The 20107-nt window shown below is 53.5% G+C and overlaps 1 protein-coding gene across 1 annotated transcript in view; it reads right to left on the reverse strand.

The window, feature by feature from the left end:
* ADAMTS2 (ADAM metallopeptidase with thrombospondin type 1 motif 2) overlaps positions 1-8573 on the reverse strand; it is a 247008-nt gene extending 238435 nt beyond the window's left edge. Inside the window, exons 1-2 of the mRNA XM_012538326.3 lie at positions 8313-8573; positions 6915-7309 (exon numbers count right to left, since the gene is read on the reverse strand). Coding sequence (XP_012393780.2) covers positions 6915-7309; positions 8313-8436 — 519 coding nt within the window. The 5' untranslated portion in view covers positions 8437-8573. The remainder of the gene's footprint in view (positions 1-6914; positions 7310-8312) is intronic.
* Positions 8574-20107: the final 11534 nt, after the last annotated feature.

The raw sequence follows: 20107 nt of genomic DNA on the forward strand, positions 1-20107 counted from the left end.
CCCATGCTCCTGAGGGCCAACAATCTATCAAGGGAGGCAGGGCATAGACTAGCCAGGGTCCCCACCTCTCCATCAGCCCGATCCCTCAACTGGTCCCCATTTGGCCCCTAAGAAACCCAGAGTTGCCCTAGAAGGGTCTCAGAAATAACTGATGCAGCCCCACTTGTCACTGGACAAACCGAGGCTCATGGTGGGAGTATTTGCCCAGAGTTGCATGATGACCTGCCAGAGCCCAGTCCAAGGTCTCTTCACCACCTCCAACCCTCCTCCAAACAGGCCCAGAGGGGCTTCCCTCCTTACTTAGTTTCATTTAGACCACGGGTTTTGAACTCACGTTTCATGAACCCCAAAGTGGGGGCAAGAAAACTGTGCAAAACCACACGTGTGCACAAGTGCTTTCCTGCAGGAAAGGAAGCAGAGCTTTTGGCCGTTCTCCAAGGGGGCCTACCCCACTGAGTGTGGACATTCTGGGGTCTGCAGCAAAGCATACAAGGAGAGGTGGGCCACCCCTGGGCATGGGGCACAGGGTCTTAGGGGGCAAGGAACTTCACAGGCTTCCAGCCCCCACTCCCCAGGCACACTCATTTCATGGCCCCTAGCTGAGCTCCACCCAGGTGCAGCATGGCCCTGTGGGCCCAGGTACAAGTTGCTCATAGTACAAGTTACCGAAGAAGCATGGGGTACAACGTGGCATGTGAATGTCCAGGACAGCTTCCTGGATGAAGTGCCATTTAGCTGAGCCCTACAGAGTGAGCCAGGTAAAGAGGGAGGGATAAGAGTGGTCCAGGCGAGGGCACAGCCTGTGCAAAGACCCTAGGATGGGAGTGTCCAGTGGTGGAGAAACTGAAAGCTTGATGTGACTGGAGCACAGGCATGAGGCGGGACACAGTGACAGACGACGCTGAAGGCTACTGGGTCAGGTCATGAAAGGCCTTGTATGTCAGGCCAGTGGTTTTGAATTTTTTTTTTCTGGGTTTGGATTTTTTTTAAGGGCAATAAGAACCACTTAAGAACACCACTTAAGAAAGACTTAAGACCACCACTTAAGAAAGGTCTTAAGCAAAGGAGTGACAAAAATCAGTCTGGCAGCTGTGGTGGGAAAGAGTTGCTCCAATTTGGAGTGGCTAAGGATCACATGGGCAGAAGTCGGGGCTTGGAGTTAAGTGTGGTGGAAAGATGGGAACTGGGATGATGTCCGGATATGTCTAGGACGATGACTGGCTGGATGTGGCAGTCATGGAGTGGGAGGGGAAGGGCGATCCTGGGATTCCTGCCCAAGTGAAGGGTGAGGTCTGGAAGAGAGTAGAGAGACCTGTGTTCCATTTCAGAAGCATGGGGTCACTCAGGGAAAGAGCCCCCAAGGCAGCTGGGCAGGCAAGTCTGGAGCACAGAAAGAGATTCGGGCCAGATGCAGGGCTTGAAGTCTGGGTGGAGAGTGGCAGCCCAGCACACTGGTCCTTCCTCTTGCTTTTATGATAAAACCCCAATCCATTCCAGAGTTTGGGGACCTGACCCTCACTCTCAACCCCAAAGAGGGGCAAGAGACTCTGGCCAGGCCCACATCACAGTGATTGATTTAAAGGTGGGCCTATAACCTAAGTAGGACCCAACAGAACCCTCTCCAGGACTCTAGCAAGAACCATCCAAAAAGGAGTGCTCTCCATTTCTAAGACATTGCTACCGTGGAAGACAAGTTAAGCCAGGAGCTGCTGGTGGACCCCACATGGGGAGAGCCATCCTGAGATGAACACAGACACCGACAGAGCTGAAAGGCAGAAAGCATGTTCTAAAAGCAGCCCTGAATCCGCTAGATCCAGCCACGCCTGAAGCTGGAACTCCTTAGGACCCCAAGGATAACTGGGCCCATGACATCCCTTGTTTGTTTCATCCAAATTGGTTTTCTGCCACTTAAACTGAATGAGTCTTAAACAACAAGGAGAATAATAAGCCATGGAGGAGGCTGAGACCACCCTGGGCAGCTATGTAGACTGCCAAGAACAGGGGCCAAGCAGGTACCTCTGCTCCTCTGACCTGAGCAGCCCCAACACCCAGGGAACCCGGACGTTCCCGCAGCCCCTCTTTGGTGTTCCTGAGACCTTCCCATTGCCCTCCAGGCAGTGCCAAGGCAAGGTGAAAGGTAGGAAGACCCTACAAAGGGCAGTTGCAAGTCCCACATACCTCTCACCCCCAGCCCTGCAGCTCAAGCCTGCTGCACCTGCCCTCCACATTCCAGCACCTGAACCAGCTGGAGCCCAGTGTGTGGCCTAAAACATAGCAGCCTTTCTAGGAGAAATGAAACTCAATTAATTCAGTCCCTTAGTCCAGGAAATGACTTCTCTCTGTGGCCCTTAGTCACTTTTAATGCCCATCAAGACTATACAGAGCAGGTGCCTGGCCAGGATGGCAGCCCAGCAGGGGAGCGCCAGCCCACAAGGCAGCAACCCTTGAGCCTGCCTCACAGAGTCACTGCCCAGCCCATGGACTCTTCCACCAATGGTCTTGCCAACTAGAAACATCAGGCCAGAGAGGTCCCCTGAGCTGCACTGCATGAAGGAGACAGAGGTATGGCTGGGTGCTTCCATCCTACTGGAGTCCCCACTGCCATCACCTAGCCATGAGGACTCAGGCCACCTGAAAGGAGCTGCAGTCCAGAGCAAGTCAGCGCCAAGTCACCAAGCCACTTGGCCACCAGACCTGCTCTCAGCTCCCACTCACTGACACTGACAACAGTCAATGCCGCTGACTGAGAAGGTCTCCAGGAGTTGACTAGAAATGTTTTAAAGAAATGCATTTCTTCATTTTTATTCTTTTTGTTGGTGTGCAAAAAATGCAATAACATGTAGTGAGCTGGGCTTGGAACCAAACAGACATGCATTTAAATACAGACTGCAAAGCTTGAAGTAAGCTATCTCGGTTTATTCATCTGTAAAATGGGGATAATATCAGCATATACCATAGGGTGTTGTGAGGATTAATCAAGGTGATACAGCATAAGGTGCTCAGAAGAAAGCCTGGCACATAATAAGGGCACAGTGAACTGTGAAGTTCTGTTATTACTTTTTATGTCAACAGGCTTCTCATTGGGTTTTTAATGAGCATGTAAGAATGATGTGAAATTAGTACACCTATCATGTGGCCTGAGAGGTACTAGAAAACTCTTCCATAGCAATGAGATATACAAGAATCCTTTGTTAAGCATTACTTTCTCACCCATTGTGAAAAGGCAAATGTTAACCTTTCCCTGTGAATATGATGAACAATACCTGTCTAGTGACCGTAAAAGAACCTGGAAACTACACCTACCAACCTCTCTGGAAATAAAGTATATGGTATGTCTTATGAAGCATGTGGCATTTCCTGAATCTGTACGTCTACCTGATTCTAGTAGAATTTTCACCTTGGCACACCCAGGTTCCAACCTCATATTATTATAGGGAGCAGAACCCCTTACACTCTCCATCCATGGGGTTCTGCAAACCTCATGTCCTGATTCTCATGGGAGCATCTGGCCCCAGCCTGAAGAGAGTGCTACCCAGGACTCAGCTGGAATTATCAGAAAAAGATGTCAGCCAGCACCGGTGGGGCCCCTTGACTTACCACAGAAGGACTCCACCTGAGAACAAAGCCAACACATAAGAAGGCAGAGGCAAGAGACAGCAAGAGTCCTAATGACAGGAGCACCTGGATCCAGCCATGCCTAAAGACTGACCATTATGTGAGCTGCTAATTGCCCGTTTCTGTTTAAACTAATTTGACTTGAGTTTTCCTTCGCTTGTGACTGAAAGGATGCTGATCCTAAGAATCCCCTCGGGCTGAATAGATTAGGAGACTCCGGTCCACAGAAAACAAAGCTACTACCGCCTTCCTTTAAGGCAGAGAAACAAATTCGGGACCAAGCAAGTATATGAGCAAATGTGTGTCCCAGGCCAGGAGCAGGACGATAGGCCTGAAAGGGCCTATGGCTCTTGGGAGAGGCTTGTCCCACCTAAGCATCTAAACTTAAGCTGTAAGACCACAGCTGCCTGCTGTGACCCTGCTCCATGGTTTCTCCACACGTCTTCCAGGAAGGCTAGTTCCACATGTTCTGCAAAGAAGGTGTTGATGGTCCCATCTGCATGGGAAGTACTGCATTACATGGAGTTCAAGAGGTTTCTTTATTACAGAACTTCTCAGAGAACCCAGTGGGCCTCCTTAAATCTCCCAGGCTGAAAGCAAAGGTGCAGCGTTTCCCACACCAGTTGTCCACTGAACCGCATTTGCCCAGAGAAACTTGTGGTGTAATCCTGTAGTACTCCTTTGCAGCAATGGGGGTGTAGCGCTTTGCTTCTCAAAGGGCAGTCCCAAAGCCCAGGAGCACAAGCCTGGTAGCTTATTAAAAATGCAGAACCTTGAACCCCACCCCAGACATACAGACTCAGAATCTGAATTTTAACAAGATCCTTGGGGATCTGCACACACTGCAGCCTGACACACCTGCTTCAGTGTGTTTCACTATCTGTGAAGGAAGAGTAGGGCTGCAGAGGAAGGGGTACTGTGTGGCATGGCTGCTGGGAGGATGAGATGCATGTAGCCTTGTAATGACTATTGAGAGGGAGTGCCTAGGGATTGCAGCTTCTATTACTACACCTCAGGTGCTTCTACCCACCAGACTTGGGAGCACCATGGCAGAAGGGGCTGGACAGAACCAGGCCAGACTCCTGCCACCACAGGCTGTGTGGCCTTGGGCAAGTCACTCAACCTCCCAGAACCTCAGCTGCCCATCTGTAAACCAGGGATGAAGAATCCTCCCCCACAGGGTCTCTGAGGACCAGAAACATGATGTTTAAACCCCGGGCCCTTAGCAAGTGGGCCTATCACTGATGCAACAGAGGGACTTAACGGGCTAAGGAATTAAGTGTATAAGATCAGAACAGACACACACACGCGAAAAAGAAAGAAGGAAAAAGAGAAGAAGAACTAATGATGCTGCCCCACTATCTCAAGGCCAGTTTTCACTGACAACATTCAAGGCCACTCAGGTAGACGCCAGTCCCTCTTCCAACTCCAGTCTTCTCTCCAGCTGTGTCTTGCACTTCTGCCGGTGTGTGTCCAGTACACGTGACATCTCACTGCACCTGTTCTGACCAAGCCGATACACACCTGGTACTTCTCTGCATATGCTCTTCTCTATGTGCATTTGCCCCCGGCAACTCATTCTTCAAATAGCCTCCAGGAGCACATTTTCCAAGCCCTGACCAGAGTGGGCCCCAGCCCATCAGCTGAGCATGTGTGCCCCAGGTGGGCACCAGGCCAGCTACATCTCTGACCAGCACAGTGGACAATGGCGCTTGGAGGTGCTGGCTGAACAAACAAATCACAGAATGAACGATGCATGTACAAAGCCTCCCTGAAATGCTCTCCATCAAGTATTACTTAGCACACAGGAGTTGGCCCAGCAACAGACTACCTCCATGTCAACTCCCCCACCCCAGCCCAGGCCACCCCCCCGAGCCCCCAGCACCAATTTCCTTTTATTTAGGAAATTCACCTCCAGTGTAAAATGAGACACACGTATGAGGTCCAGGGCAGCCTCAGAGGCAACAAGGATATAAAGGGCTGCACCGTGTTAACCCAACTCCTCCAAGGACATTTACAGTTGTTTGCAGTACACCCAGGTTCTAACTAAATCCAGCCAAAGGCAGTGATTTTCCGAAGCAACAAGTGACATTTCCTGTGTCTCCATAAAAAGAACGCCAGCGGTTGTGGGGCTCCGTGTAATTGCTGGCTCTGCAGCCTGCAGGGCGAGACGGAGGACAGGGGGCTTAGGGGCCAGCAGGACTGGGAGAGAGGCCACTTGCTAAGAGTAGGAGTCCCCTGAGCAGCAATTAGAATGGAACCCATGGTGGGCGGCTTCAGATGTCTGGCCAGCACAGCCAGCCTGACCACCACACACCCAATCCAAAATAGAAAACTGCAGTGGCTTCTGCCACGTGTCAGGCCTCAGGGTGGCCGGACGGAGCACTGCCAATGTCAGTCTCCTCCCTGAGCATTGATCCAGGCTTCCTCCAAGGACCCCTTATGCCAGGCCATGGTCCCCCTAGGCCCTCAGAAGCAGGAGAACTTCCCAGGGCTCTGGTCACATTAAGTGGCCCAGGCAGTCCCAAAAGGGACCCACTCCCCAGCCTCTCCTGTCCTTCAGGGCCTTCCCATGGGCACCAGAGCTTGCATTTCCAAATGCTCCCCTTGGCTCAAAATACAGAGAGAAAACCAACTTTTCAAATAACCAGCTGAAGTCCAACAGGAAACCACAGCATAAAAATCAGTGGTTCCCGGTCAGCCAGGGGGCAGAGGGATAACTGGGTATTTCAGCACCACTGCCTGGTCCCTAGGCTGGCACCACTTGCACACACAGAAACGAGAAGACCAACTGCCAGCACACATGCCCCCACACAAATGTCACACATGCCACAATGCACAGCAACACACACGAACACACAAATGAACAGAAACCTGCAGATACACACATGGACAAGACACAATGGCACATTCACATGTTCACACAAGTACACAGGTACTCAGATACTAGTACCCATTCCAAAACACATGTGCAGATGCACGCACTCACAGAGATATACACACACCTGGATGCAAGATGAAGACCTGTGCCTGCAGGCATAAGGGAGACCACACTTTGCTACTTGATAAGTGCTTTGGAAATGTGGCCTTCCCTCTGCATAAATCACCCTCTCGGTCCAATTGAAACAACTTGCCTTAGAGCCAACCCCTTCAGTCTGCACCCAGTGGTCCCTAAGCACAAGGGTGCAGAGAAGGTCTTCAGTACAGGCCTTGCCCTCCCAGGGGCCTCCCAGATAAACAGCTTCCAAAGCCCAGGAGAGGGCAATGGACAGAAAGAAGGGAGAGAAGTGCGTACTCACCAGCCCGTCGCAGTTGCTGAGCGCCACAGAGGAGGCTTCAGCCAGGCCGGCCACGTCTCCGACGTAGAGGCAGGTCCCAAGCAGGGGCTCCACGCGGGTGGCGCCCGACTCGCTCTGCCACTCCACCGTGGCCCCGGGCGCCACGAGGCGGGCATTGGGCCGCAGCCGCAGGTGCAGGTCTCGGCCGAAGACCGTGACATTGTAGAAGAGGCGGCCGCCAGCGTCCTCCTCGCTGCCTCCAGAGAAACCCGGGATCTGGACAGGGGCGGCCCTGCGGGCCCGTACCCCAGCCTGCGCCGTCGCCGCCGACACCACGTGGGACACCAAGAGGCCCTGAGCGTCAGTGCGCACCGGCACCGCCAGGATGCGCTCCGCTCCGTGCCCCTGGGGCCAGCCTGCAATGGGAAGGGACGTTAGACCAGTCGAGACCTGGGAACCCCAGGGCCCCGCCACCGAGTCCAGCATCCTCACAAACCCCTCCCCCACTGCGAAGGGAAGGGCATTCCGCTAGGCAACCCCCAGAAACTAGCCTTCTTCCAACCGGGAAGGGGCGTTAACAGGGCCGCCACTCCCGACCCCCGCCGACCCCGGGCCGACCCCCTCTAGAACCCGCCCAGCCAAGAGCTCTGCACCCTGCCCCGTTCCGGGTTGGGGCTCCGCGGCTCCTCGCAGTTCCCCAAGGGACGGCCCGGTCAGAGCATCCTCCACCCCTTGAACCTACCGTCCTCGGCAGTACGTGGGGCTGCTCCGAAGCCATTCCCGGCTGGCCCCCTACCCGTATGCCTCTACCCCTTCAGCAGTCCCCGCCGCCCGACTGCCCTCACCGCTCGCCTCCGGAGCGGCGAGGACTCGGCTCCCCCGGGCACTGGCGGCCTGTCCTCCGTGTACAGCTCCGGGTTAGCCCGCTGCCGGCCACCCTCCCCGCGTGCCCGAGGGCAGGGAGGGTGAAGGAGGGTCCCTCAGATCTTCGAGGATCCCCTCCGGGTCGCCCCAGCCAATCCTCAGGGCCCAAGGCGGCGCGCTCCGCACCCGACTCCTCCCGAGCGTCCCCGGACGCGAGCCGGGGCGCAGCCTCTCCCTGGCTCCCCCGGACACGCTGGGGCTGGCGCTGCGCTCTCCGCCGCGGGGCTTTCCCGGCCCTCCGTCTCCACGCTCCGCGTCCCGGGAGCCGCGAGCGCTCCGAGGCTCCCCGCAACCCGAGACGCCCAGGTGCGCCGCAGGGCGCCCCCTGCGCGACCAACCCGGCCCCGAAGTTGGCCAACTTGGCCCCGGGCGGGGCGCGCGGAGTTTGCCCAAGTCAGGCTGGACGACGCCTGGGGAGGGGGCGGTGAGGCACGCAGGGCGGGGAGGAGCCCGGCCGACTGGGGTCGCGAAGCGTGAGGGCCGCGCCGCACCTACCTGGGGGGTCGGCGGCGGCGGCGAGCCGGGCGTCCGCGGGCAGCGGCGGTTGCAGGAGCGGCAGCAGTAGCAGCAGCAGCGCGGGGCAGAGCAGGCGGCGAACGGCTCCCGCCGGCGGATCCATGGCAGCCGGACCGCAGCCGGGGCCCCGCACTCGCAGCCGGCGCGAAAGTTCCCCGCGCGCCGCCCAGCCCACATCTGGGGGCAGCTGGAGCCGCCCGCAGCTGCAGCACCGCAGGGCGCGGGGCGGAGGAGGCGAGGCGCGGAGAGGAGGGCGGGGGAGAGCGGAGGGAGGCGGGGAGAGGGAAGGAGCGAGCGAGAGAGGGAGGCGGGAGGGAGGGAGAAGGCGAGAGAGGGGGAGGGCGGGGACGGCGGGCGCCTCAGCCTGCGGTGACCCGGCGCTTCTTGGCGCGGCCGCCGCTGCCGCCGCCGCCACCGCCGCCACCGCCGCCACCGCCCGCTCCCCTCCTCGCGCCGTCGCCGCCGCGGTTCCCGGCTCGTAACGAAGCAGAGACACCCCGAGGCGGCGGCGTAAAAACGCCGCGGGCCGGGTCGGGAGAGCCCCGCTGCTGGCCACCCTCTGCGGCGCCCCGCGCACTCGTGGCGCGAAACCTCGGAGGAGCTAAAGCCCGCCCGAGCATCCCCACCCAAAGAGTCCTCGGAGCACCCGGGTCCCAACCGTCAGCCCTGGGGCGCGAGGGGCCGCCTCTCCCTCTCTGTGCGCCCTGGGGCAGGATAGGGAGCAGAGCTGGGAAGGGGTGGGGAGGCCTGATTACTGGTCCATGGGGCTGAGCCAGGCCTTTTGACCAGTTAGAGACCCCAGAGGCTGAAAAACAGTTTTACCAGGAGGGTGCATGCACCACAAGAGCCACCCCAAAGATCAACTTTTACCCTTACAGAGAGAGGCAAGTTTCCCTCAGTCTCCAGCTCCTCTTTGCCTGAAGTCCCTCTCCCCCTCCGTCTGCCTCCCCAACCCTCCATTGCAGCCTCTGAGCACAGTCTCCTCCACCTAGACCTGGGCTCCACCTGCTAGAGCTCAGTCAGGTTGCCTCCCTCACCTGTCCTGAATCCTACATGGGAGTCTAGACGCCTGGTCTTTGCACACCCCCAGGCTCTGCCTGAAATAGCCTCTCTACACTCTGCCCACCTTTCCCAACTCAGCATCCAAGGCATCCCTCTCCACCCTGGAGCCAGTTTGCTGTCAAAGCCCATTCCCAGCCGGACTCCTCTCCAGCACAATCCTCATTGCCTGTCCCACCAAGTCTACTGTCCCCCAGCACAATGGCCTTCCCTCCCCTTGGGAGCCCACTCCCAAGCATGTGTCTGTGGGAACACCTCTGCTATGTGACCCCAGACTTCTGCCTCACTTCCCTGGAGGGTGGACACCTGTCCTTTTGGATTTTCTCATTCACTCTGCCCCAGGCCTGTGTGGCCAGTGCTTTGGGGCTGGCCTTGGTCAGGCAGGGCCTGATGACTCAGGTCCCTCCCTGCCCACCAGAAGGGCCCAGTCTTATGGGTAAAACACATGACTTACACAACTTGCTCTAGCTGTGATTTCATATTCTCAGTTCCATCATTTTCAGGACCCATCATTTTCAGAGGGCACTGAAGCTTGATGGCCATCTTCACCTGGAAGCTTTCCTCTGTGACCCCTGAGGGTGCCCAAACAGGATCCAGCCCCCAGGCATGGTGAACATCTGTTGTCAGTGTTAAAAATGGTAACATTTCACATAAGAATTTAGACTTCTGACTTCTTTTGAGAAATTGGAAAGTGTGACCACACTGGGCCTGCATTTCTGCTTATCAGCCATTAAGTGGGGCAAATGCCCTGCAGGTTGCTGTAGGTTCCCTTCCCTTACCCACAGAAGGCATCCACTTTTGTAACCTCTGATGGTTCCAGAGAAAGTGGATGGGGATCAGTGTATGGGAAGAGAGATGACTCCAGAGCCAGGTATCCTGGAGGACTTGGCATGGGTCGAAGAAGAAGTGGCATGGGTCGAACCCTGAAGGCTGAGGAAGCCAGGCAGCCCAGAGCTGGGTCCAGCTAGGTGCTGTCTTGGAATCCACGACACTTCCACTCATTCCCCCTGTGGCTGTCATGCTTTCATCCGCCTCAAAAGATGAATGAGACCCAAGCAGCAGCCTCACCTATTTGATGAGGGTGATGTTCTACTACCTCACTTGCTTCCCTGCCAGGTTTATGGTGACTACCATAATCCTCCTACCACCACCATTATTTCTTTATACTGTACTTAAGTTTTTAAAGGAGACTTTAAATCACTACCGTAAATGGGAAAGCCAACATCTTGCCATAAATCAAAGATAACTGCCAAAAATAAATACATGAAACAAAAAGCTGTTATCAAATTGTAAATACTATTGCCTGCAAAAGGCACGGAGGCTGAAGCTGATTAACAAGTGTTGGAAAAGTGGTGAGACAGACTAGAAGAAGCAAAGCCCTTTCCTTTGATGCAATCAGAAGGACAAAAGGAGAATTGAAAATGACCGACTCTCTCACTTCGCAAGTTGATGATATTTTCTGATGGGTCCATGTAACAAAATTATGTTGCACACTTTGGAAAACCAGCTCTAGAATATCTTTTTGGAAAGAAGGTTTGTCTCTCTGACACTCCTGAGTCACTCCTGGCAACTGTTCCTTCCCAAATTACTCCCAGCTTCTTGGGGCTCCACCCAGACAGAGACCCCTCATGAGTGGAAGGCAGACCACGGCCCTTAACCATCCCATCTTTAGTCCCTACAATGACACCCCTCTAGGCTGAGTGGAAGAACCAAGCACACATGCATCACAGTTTATGGTTGAATCCTCCATGTGGGGGGCCCTTGTGGACTCATCCCAGCTTCCTGATCACTTGTCCTCAGCTCAAAAAAAAAAAAAACAAGAGTCACCCCTACTTCTTCAAACCTCCATGGTTCAGATCTCTCTTATTCCTCTTCTGGAAAAGGCTACCCCACCCACTGGTGCTTGCCTCTCTGTTCCCCCTTCTTCTACTTCAGGTGAAAGTGGAACACAGAAATCCCCAGTGGTTCTTTGTTCAAGTCTACTTATTCAGTCTAGATCCCAAAGACAACCCAAGGACCACAGAACAAACTCAGCTGGAACACTTACTAAGTGCATGTCATGTGTGTTTGATTTTAATTGAACTTGAGTGTCCTTAGGTCTGGCTTTCACGCTCCTACTTGACAGTCCCTACCACTCCCTATTGTCCTATACCTGCCTTTTGTTCATGGTTGTTACCAGTCTGATCCCTGAAAGATGAGTTGCAACGCTGATCTAGAACAGCCCCATGTTGTGGGGAAGGGATGAGAACAACTCAGGGTGAGCTTGAGCCCTCCAGTCCCTTTAAAATCTTCCCAACAACGTGAGGAGCAGAAAGAGATGGGCACATTTCCTGGTCATCTTGGGTGTCATAAATCACCACACATACCTCCAAGCAGGAACGTTAAGAAACGTTTCTTGCCCTGTGCCTGCCCAAGCTCTCTGGTGGGAGCAGTGCCCTGCGTTATTCTGAAAAGGAGAAGCGGGGCTCTCAGCCCATCTCTGACTTCCGGGCCACATGTGCCAGCACAGACTTCATCAGAGCCATTCCTGTCCCCTGGCGGCCACATGGAAACTAGAAGTGCTTCTGCCCTTTGACGAGGTCACCATCCTTGGCAGGACCTGCCCGCACTGCAGGCTACAAGCAGATGGAAGTAGTGAGGGTTCGTTGCCCTCTCTCCTGAGAAGCAAGCTCCCGGGGGTTGTGGGAAGGGATCTAGACTTTTCTAGTCCTCTGGGGACCCGTATGCTGAGCCTAACAAGCCGTGAGGACTTGGCGACCTTGTCAAAGGGCCTCTGAAGACAGCAGTTCTGCCCCCCTCTGCTGTTGGCAAACAGCGGGTGCAGTGGCCCCGTCAGATGCACAGGCAGAGTTCTGGCCAGGAGCGGCCTTGGTAAGCAATAATGCTAATTAAGCAGAATATGGTGGCCAGGTGGCCTTTGGGGGTGTGGTTCTTGCAGTTTCTTGAGCATCCCCGGACAGGGATCTGTGTCAGGCAAAAGAGGAAATGTAGGTGATGTCCAGACAACAATTGTTTTCATTGCCATGTTTCACACAGAGGTGTCCCACCCCCACTGCAGTCAGTTCTGCCTGGAAGTAAAAAGCAAGGTGCTTGAGGTTTGGAGGCTTGGGGATCCTGGCTCATTCAACACTTCTACAGGGAGACACAAGCTGGAGGCTCAGGCTCAATCTAAGCAGTAACGACCTGGGGAAAGATAAAGCTCAGTGCCCATCTGTGACTGTCAACAAGTGCTCAACATGGCAGAGAGACAGCAAGGCCCAAGATTTTTCAAGGAGATGTCTGGATGTGGCAGGTAGTGAGGTGCTGGGTCTACTTGGATCAGGGTCTAGCTGTGTCTGGCCTCTCACAGAAGTCAGGAGGGACATTTGGTCCAGGCTTCCCATTTGAGAAAGGCCTCTGGGTCCCTTAAGATGCCCCTGGATGCAAATAACCCAGCCTGCTTAAACCATAAGGAAATGCGGGAGGTCTGCGGGTATGACAGCTCCGGAGCTCAACCAGGTAGCAGGATGACCAAACCACATGCAGGTGTCCTCCCCTCTCCCAGTTGGACCAGCTGACTCCCCTCTGATCTGTGGGCCAAGACTGGCTCACATGCCCATTGCTGAACCAGCTGCTGACAAGGGGCGGGGGTGTAACAATCTGGGACAGAAACATGTTAGGGGTCAGCCCCAATGCCCCCCAGCACTTCGCTTGCCCTTATGTCCAAATGAGAGCATGGCACAGTCCCCGGCTTACCCCGTCTGTTGAAAGACTATGTTCTTCACTGGACTTTTTGTTTATCCCATTCCCAGATGACATCATCTACAGAGCCTGGAGAATTAATTTCTTTACATATAAATCCTGTATGTAACTTGTGAAGGACACAATCCTATTACATTGTGGTATTTTGTGTTCAAATCCTTTGTAAGTTTAACTGGACATTTCCTCACTTACAATCTGGGGCATGTCAACGGGTGGCCCTGGCCAATGCCCTGCTAAACCCCAGGATCCCTGGCCTCCAGAGCTTTATTCTCTCTCGATTGCCTTCTCTTTTTGTCAAGTTCCTTCCACTGCAGTCCTGCCTAACCCTGCAGGGTTCACGGCATCTAGGATGTGGGCCTTAAAGAGGCTAAAGCTTCTGGCTGGGGCTGGCAGTAGCACTAACCATGGAATCCAAAGGCCAAGACCCAGTGGGAAGAAATTCTGGATGCAGGGTTGAGGGCCTTTGGCCATCACTGCTGCTGTTGGAGACTCCCTGGGGACCCTCTGCCCCTCCGGGGGGTGCTAGGAGGCCTCTCCCTTAGCAAAGTCCCCATCGCTAACAGGAGGGTGCTTCTTGACTGTCTCCCTCCCAGTTTCAGATGGTTCCTCCTCTGAAGAAATGCTGAGACCCGACACAAAGTCTGCAGGATATTTAAAGTGGAGCCCTGCAAATTAGTGTCCCCATCTTTTGATCATTCAAAAAATAAATAAATAAGAGAGATATACCTGTATCTTTTCTGCAATGTTTTAAAGGTTTTTTTTGTTTTGGGTAAAATAAATCATCCCTTGCATGCTCTCTACAAATCTGGCTCCAGGCTGCCCCTCAGGAAAGGGCTTTACCCTTCACACTGTCCCCAAAGCCTCTGGCCACTCCTCAGGGCCAGTCCCAATGGATGCCACTCTCTCTTCATACACATGACTCCTCTTCACCTATGTCCCAGCCCCACCCATCCTGGGCAATCTTACCCTTTCCCATGGGTTCAAGAGTCTATTCACAGACCACCCCAGCCAGGTCCATCCACCTGTAAATACAGTAACCCCTAGGCATCTCCATCGAGGTGTCTCAGAGACCCAGCTCCTCACAGCCCCCACCTCCACCCCACCCGCAGCCTCCTGGGCTCACATCTGGCACCTCTTCTCCCTCCTGGGCCCCAGGGGCATCTGAGGCCCCTCCTTTCCCTTACCCCCACAACAAAGCAGTCATTGCTCCATCTACCCTCTCATTAGGAAAAGGAATCTGCCCCTCTTCCCTGCCACGCCCTCTAGCCCAGACCTGGCCACCTGTCTCTGGCACAGTGGCAACACCCTTAGGATCAGGCCTGAAATTGAGCTGTTGAGTCTAGTGACTTTCTCTCCCAAAAGTCAGATGGAGCATCTCCAGCCCCTTGCACACTGTGATCTCACATGGTGCCCAGTCTCTCCACTCTCCGTTTCCTCATCTGCAGGGCTGGGACCACACGCCTTCCTCCCAGGGTCAGGAAGAGCTTGGGGCCTGGCACACCCTCATTTTCAATGCAGGATGAACGTGAGAGCCCTCAATTCACACTGGCAGCTGAAAACATAGGTATTACTTTAGAATAACAAGGCAGATCTCCTAATGAGAGTGTTCCCTCCCATACCCTGTCAGTGTTGCCATCCTGGGCAGTGGAGGCCTTGCTCCCTGAGGGCTGCTGGGAGGGGAATTTCATGATGGCTCTCCAGGATATTTGATTTCAACTCCTCATAGCAGCCCTGCGACAGGTTGCTCGGGCTCTGTCAGTCACTTTCCAATCATGTGACCTTGAGAAACTTACTTATCCTCCCCATGCCTCAGTTTCTTAAACTGTATAATGAGCAGTGTAATATCACCTACTTCACAGAGTGGCTTGGAGAATTACATGATTTAACACAATATGAAGCCCTCCATACCTTAGCTAGTTTTGCTCTCCATCACTCCCTGTACCCAGCTGTGCGTAGTTCAGCGTTGGCCTATAGATGCAAAGCTGTGTGGATTGGAAATTTTCCAAAGTATGTTGACCACGTGCTTTTTTCATATCATCACTGACTTTAGAACTAAACCTTGGCTGTACTGCAGGACATGGGTGACTGGGATGCCATGGCCTAATAAGGAACCTTGCTGAAGAATTGCAGGAAATACTGTGATTGACAAAAAACAGCCTGGCACATAGTGGGCACTCAGTAAATATTTGCAGAGTGAATTTTAAAAAAATAAGATAAATTTGAAAGATAGATGCTATGAAGAAAATAAAACGAGGTTCATGATATAGAATGCATGGGACAAGGGAGAGGAAGATGGAGGAAAGCTGAAAGCTGATCAGAGAGAAGTAACCAGAAAAGGGCAATCTAAGCAATGAACATCTCAAGCAGAGAGACCAGCACACGTAAAGGCCCTAAGGCAGGAAAGAGCTTTTACTGCTCCAGGGAAAGAAGAGTGGTGAAGCCAGAAGGTAGTGAAAGAAGGAAGAGATGAAGAGAGAGAGGCAACCAGGGGATCATAGATGAGGCAGGGCCTTGGCCTGCAGGTTGCATTTTGTTCTAAGTGGGAGATTTAAGTAGGAGAATGAAGCAAGATCGTGTTCATCTCAAAATGCTCTGGGAGCTGGGAGCACTCACTAGGACAATGGTGAGTCCTGGGGCTTCCTGGCTCCCTTTTCAGGACAAGGATCTCACACATCCATGTCCCGTGACCATCCCTGTGTGCCCTGGTCAAATATGACTGGCCAACATGGGCCCCACAGTTTCCTCTTCCCAGTGAAGACACCGGGGGCAGTGTGCCCTTGGGAAGCACCTCTATGTACCAGGCTGTGTTTTGTCAATCACAGTATTCCCTGCAAGCCCGCAGCTCTGTTGGTGAATTAGCAGAGCTCTTAAATAAACTACCTCCCTTGATCCTTACTACATCCCACCAGGTGGAAATGCAACATTCCCACTTTCAGATGAAGAAGCTGAGCCTTAGAGATGATAGCCCCCAGGGACAGAGCCAGACCAGACCTCATGACTCACTCCAGAGCCAGAGAACTCATCACCCACAAAGTGAGCTTCTCTGAGTGCTCCTCTGAGGCCTTCGGAGCCTCCTTCCTATCAGCCCCTGTTTTTTGCCTAAAGCAGTGGAGTCATTAGCTAGTGCTTATAAAGTCAAGTATCATAACTGATGCATAAGGGGCTGCCAACTAGCAGCCCACAGGGTTTTGTTTGTTAACTCAAACTATTTGCTAAGATTTTTTAAAAAATCAAAAGATATCTCATTAAAATATGCACCTCTCGCTTCTCTTGGAGAAAAAAAAAAAAGCACATCTGGCCACACTAGGCCGTAAGGCAGGCCGTAAGGCAGGCCACAGGCAGGCTTGAGCCGGATCTGAGGGGCAGCACAGCCTTTAGATGCTTTCCTGACGTCATGGTCTCCACCCAGCTGGCTTCATTAAGGGGGTATCAGGGCCACCACCCTGCACTGCAGGGCCCACGTCTGGTTTCTTCAGATGGGGAGGCTAGAACAAGGGCTTCTGTGCTCAACCAGCCCCTGCATGGCCTTTGAGGCACCTGCAGCCTATGGGGGAAGCTCTCCAGCACAAATTGCCTTTGCATCCCCTCCCCCATCCCAGGTTTCTCTGCTATGCTCACTCAGGACCTCCACGAGGGCCTCAGGTTGCTGGAACTTTGCAAGACACTCTTTTTCATGGTCCCCACCTGGCACCATTGGCCCCCTGCTGCCCACCAAGATTGTTCCCCCTGGCTGAGAATACAGGGCCCTCCAAAGATGAGTCTGAAAGCACAGGCTGCTACTGTGGGATACTGGGAGCAGAGGTGGAGGGGACCTGGGGGTGCAGGTTTTGGGGAGCGCCGCAGGAGAACTGTCACTTCAAGGTCTGGGGACTTGACAACAAGTTCATATGAATGGAAAGCAGGAAGCCAGTTCGAGGCACCTGATAGACGACTGTCCCGAGAGATGGGAGGCAAGAGTGTTCATTTGCACCTATGAACACGTGTGCATGCACACACACATACTCTTACACACACACACACAGTGCCACATACATGTAGTGAGTGATACATGTGCACAAACAAGCACACAGACGCACGCTGACCCCAGCCCACAAACACGCACAGACCCAGATACACAGACACTTGCTCCAGAGCCCACGCAGGGCCTTGGCCTCCCTAATTGCATTTCTGAAAATGAGAAAGAGGAAACTGAATGAGTCCAGCAGCACTGTTCCCCCACGGCAATTCCCATCTCCGTTCTGAGTGGCCGCGGCAGCCCAAGTTCTCAGCTGAGCCCCAGACTCTTTAGCAACCCTCCACAGGGTCCACACTGTAGCAGGTCCCCAGCCTTGGCCGGCCTACGGGCTCTGCCATGTCCTGGCCTGCCCTGGCCACGAAGGCCGTGAACAGGACCTGCCAGCTCACCCAGGAGCCACTGGCCTGCTTGCTGGGGCAGCCAAAGCCCCCAACAGGCTTTCTGTTCTCAGTCCCCCTCAGAGCACAGAACCCCTGATTTTCCCCATCATTACTGGGGAGAGCCCAATAGCCCTGCCCATGTCTCTGGGTAAATTCAAACCCTGTGCCAAGGGCTGGGCTCCAGCTTCACAGAGGCTCTTCCCTTCCCCATGGGGCTGTGCTGTGGTGTCCGTATTCATCCTGACCTGCACCACAGACCCTCTGATGGGGAGTCCCTCCTCCAGCACGTGCCAGGCTCCCTACTCCACACAGGCTGTCAGACCGAGCCCAGACAGAAGGTCACTGCTGACCATAATGTTATCTTAAATTGTTGAGCAGCCAAATTACATTATCGGTCACCCTGTTATACCTGAGGTTGACTGAGACCCTAGGATCTTTTTAATGTATACATAGTAAAGCCTTCCCCCCACCACTGGATGTCGGCAATGGAGATTTTGAACTCAGTTGCAGGATTCATTGGCTCTAACCTGTGAGACACAGACGAGGTACACAGCCAAGCAGTGTTGCAGGGCCTGATGGCTCCAGGGATGACCCAGCCCTGGTCTGAGGGCCCAAGGCCCTACTCTCCTGAATCTTCCTGGGGCATGGGAGAGACCTGAGAATTGCAGAACCAGGGTGGTGCTGGGCAGCCGAAGACCCTGAGCTTTGGGAGCAGCAGGCAGTGAGGGACCACTTGGCTCCAGATCCATCAGAGGCTCTCTGTCCCCAGGATTTCCCAGCACAAGGCAGCAGGGACATGGATGCCTCCAAAAGGCCAGACCTTCTCTCACTAGAAACTGGGCCTCAGTCTTGCTGGACCTTGGACTTCAGTCTCACTGGACCTTTGGCCTTGACCTCACCAGACCACTGGAGTTGCCTCCAGCCCTTCGATAGCCTCCCCTGGGCTGCAGCCTCTGTGCTCCCAGTGCAGCTCCAGCCTCGCCTCTCCCTTCGAGGGGAGTTTGAGGCTCCTGAGGAAATGCCTTCTGCAGAAAGCCTACTCCACCATGCAAGCTGTCACCCTGGAGAAAAAATAAAAACCTCCCAGCTTCACTTGTAACAAACTTGGTCTGTTGTGCAACTTTGCAGTACAGAATGTGAATGTGCCCAATCTCCTCGCTGTTGCATAATTTTCCAGCTGTTTCAGGACCGTTTCATTCTTCGTCTGGCATATTTCACAAGACATATATAAAAATTCGATATATGTAAATATAAAGTGGAGCATATGTGTGCAACGAAACGATAAGTGTGAAGTGAAGGGAAGGAGGTGGGGGACCAGGGCTAAGTAAAAAGGCAGATGAAACAAGTGTAAACATTTTGAATGCCACCTTCTAGAAGTCTGGGAGAGAAAATGAACTTGGACTCAATTTAAATTTAAGTGAGATGTTCATCCAGTAAAATCAACTTCACCTTGGTGGTGTTTGATTTCCCCCCTTCTCCAGTAATTGTTTTGGCTTTATTTGGTTTGGTTTGGTTTTTTAGAGCAATCCCTGAAACTCCACCATTTTTGTAAAAGAAATACCATGGGCATCTTCTTGCCAAATATTTCTTAACAGCATAAACTGAGATGCCCTTGTAAGGGGCAGAAAGGCACCAAGATGACAGATCCCCTAAATGGTCTTATCATCCTATGCACGACCATCTGCAGAGACAGGCTCTGTACTTCCTCCTGATGGGAATCCTCGGTTGCTGCTGGGCCCACTTGGGTTCTGTGTCACATAGAAGGACCCTCTCCTCCTCGAGTCAGGATCTGCCCAGGATGCTTCCTCTGACAGGAAGCAGCTGAGCAAAGGGATCCACCTGGCCAGGCCAGTCTGCCCAGGCCATAAGCTGGAAGCTTACAGGCGGAATCCTAACCTCAGGTGTGTCTGGTTGGGAAAGCACAGTGATATTTTTAATTGAATCAGATACACACATATAAAAATTAGGAGATTATGGATTTGAAATCTAGATTCTTGTCTCCTTTTGATAAAATAATATACTCTGGCAACACTGGGCTCACATTTCAGCATGGTAGCCAGAGCAGGGCTTGGAAAAAGCTGCCCCTTTCCCACCATATTGATTAACTCTTGTCCGAAGAACACTGCCTCACAAAACACCCTAGAACCTAGTAGAGAAAGACAACAAGGGTTATCCCCCGGCTCACAGCTCTTCAGCCTGGCCAAGGCAGCTCTCCTGACAGGGCAGGTCTGTGGGCCAGCTGGGGCAGCTTATATGTAGGCCAAGGTGCAGGGACAGCAGCTCTGAGGGGAAGCTCATCTCACGGAGGAGATCAGAGGCTTCCAGAAGGATAAGCATGAATGCACGATGCCTCTAAGACCTGGGCTCCAAACTGGCCCACAGTTTGTTTCACCCACGTCTCTTGGTCACGTGAGACACATGGACAAGCCCCGTGCATGGCGTAGATATACTCTCCATCCTGGAGAGAGAAGCTGCAGAGTCACAGGGCAAAGGGTGTGAATATAGGGACGTGTAGTAGACTGAATCGTGTTCCCCCCAAAAAAATGCATGTCTGCCCAGAACCTCAGAAAGGGACCTTA

This window comes from Orcinus orca, chromosome 3 (assembly GCF_937001465.1).
Source record: "Orcinus orca chromosome 3, mOrcOrc1.1, whole genome shotgun sequence".
In the NCBI taxonomy this organism is placed as follows: Eukaryota; Metazoa; Chordata; class Mammalia; order Artiodactyla; family Delphinidae; genus Orcinus; species Orcinus orca.